Raw genomic sequence first — 990 nt, 5'->3', positions numbered from 1 at the left:
AGACCAAACAAACTTCTTAGTAAACAACTTGATCTGTTTAATATTATAGACCAAACAAACTTCTTAGTAAACAACTTGATCTGTTTAATATTATAGACCAAACAAACTTCTTAGTAAACAACTTGATCTGTTTAATATTATAGACCAAACAAACTTCTTAGTAAACAACTTGATCTGTTTAATATTATAGACCAAACAAACTTCTTAGTAAACAACTTGATCTGTTTAATATTATAGACCAAACAAACTTCTTAGTAAACAACTTGATCTGTTTAATATTATAGACCAAACAAACTTAGTAAACAACTTGATCTGTTTAATATTATAGACCAAACAAACTTCTTAGTAAACAACTTGATCTGTTTAATATTATAGACCAAACAAACTTCTTAGTAAACAACTTGATCTGTTTAATATTATAGACCAAACAAACTTCTTCTCTCTTAAGAATGTCATGCATCTCTTTCATGTTGACGTCGGCTCGACCTTGAGCGGCTCGACCGTGGATGTAGTACCCAAATTTTGGTCCGGTAAACAGGCATACACTTACCTGTAATGTACCACACATTACACAAAATAAAAATTAAAGATATTTTAAGAAAATATGTAATACAAAGCATCATGTTTACAGAAACATAAACAGTAAAAAATCAAACAGGAGAAAATTGTGATTTTTGTTTTTAACTACCTTCACTTTTGTATTGTTTACATAACCTATGAAATATTTTAATTTGACAGAATCAAAACTTCACTTTTGTATTGTTTACATAACCTTTGAAATATTTTAATTTTACAGAATCAAAACTTCACTTTTGTATTGTTTACATAACCTATGAAATATTTTAATTTTACAAAATCATAACTTCAATTTTGTGGAAATAATTGACAAAATTACAAGAAGAAACATATTATGTGGGATAGATAATAAATATCAACAGCTGTAATGGTAGTATTACAACCCTGAAACTAACAACTAAAACAGAAAGGCTA

At 27.5% G+C, this 990-nt stretch overlaps 1 protein-coding gene across 1 annotated transcript in view; it reads right to left on the bottom strand.

Annotated features, from left to right (window-relative positions):
- Positions 1–6: 6 nt before the first annotated feature.
- The window catches only part of LOC111089767 (meckelin-like), an 8,065-nt gene continuing 7,081 nt past the window's right edge, over positions 7–990 (bottom strand). Inside the window, exon 5 of the mRNA XM_022402816.1 lies at positions 7–550. Within this exon, the coding sequence (XP_022258524.1) occupies positions 323–550 (228 nt within the window). The 3' untranslated portion in view covers positions 7–322. The remainder of the gene's footprint in view (positions 551–990) is intronic.

Source organism: Limulus polyphemus, unplaced genomic scaffold (genome assembly GCF_000517525.1).
Source record: "Limulus polyphemus unplaced genomic scaffold, Limulus_polyphemus-2.1.2 Scaffold7301, whole genome shotgun sequence".
In the NCBI taxonomy this organism is placed as follows: Eukaryota; Metazoa; Arthropoda; class Merostomata; order Xiphosura; family Limulidae; genus Limulus; species Limulus polyphemus.
Note: the sequence above shows the minus strand (reverse complement) of the source record. Positions and strands in the feature narration are given on the sequence as shown.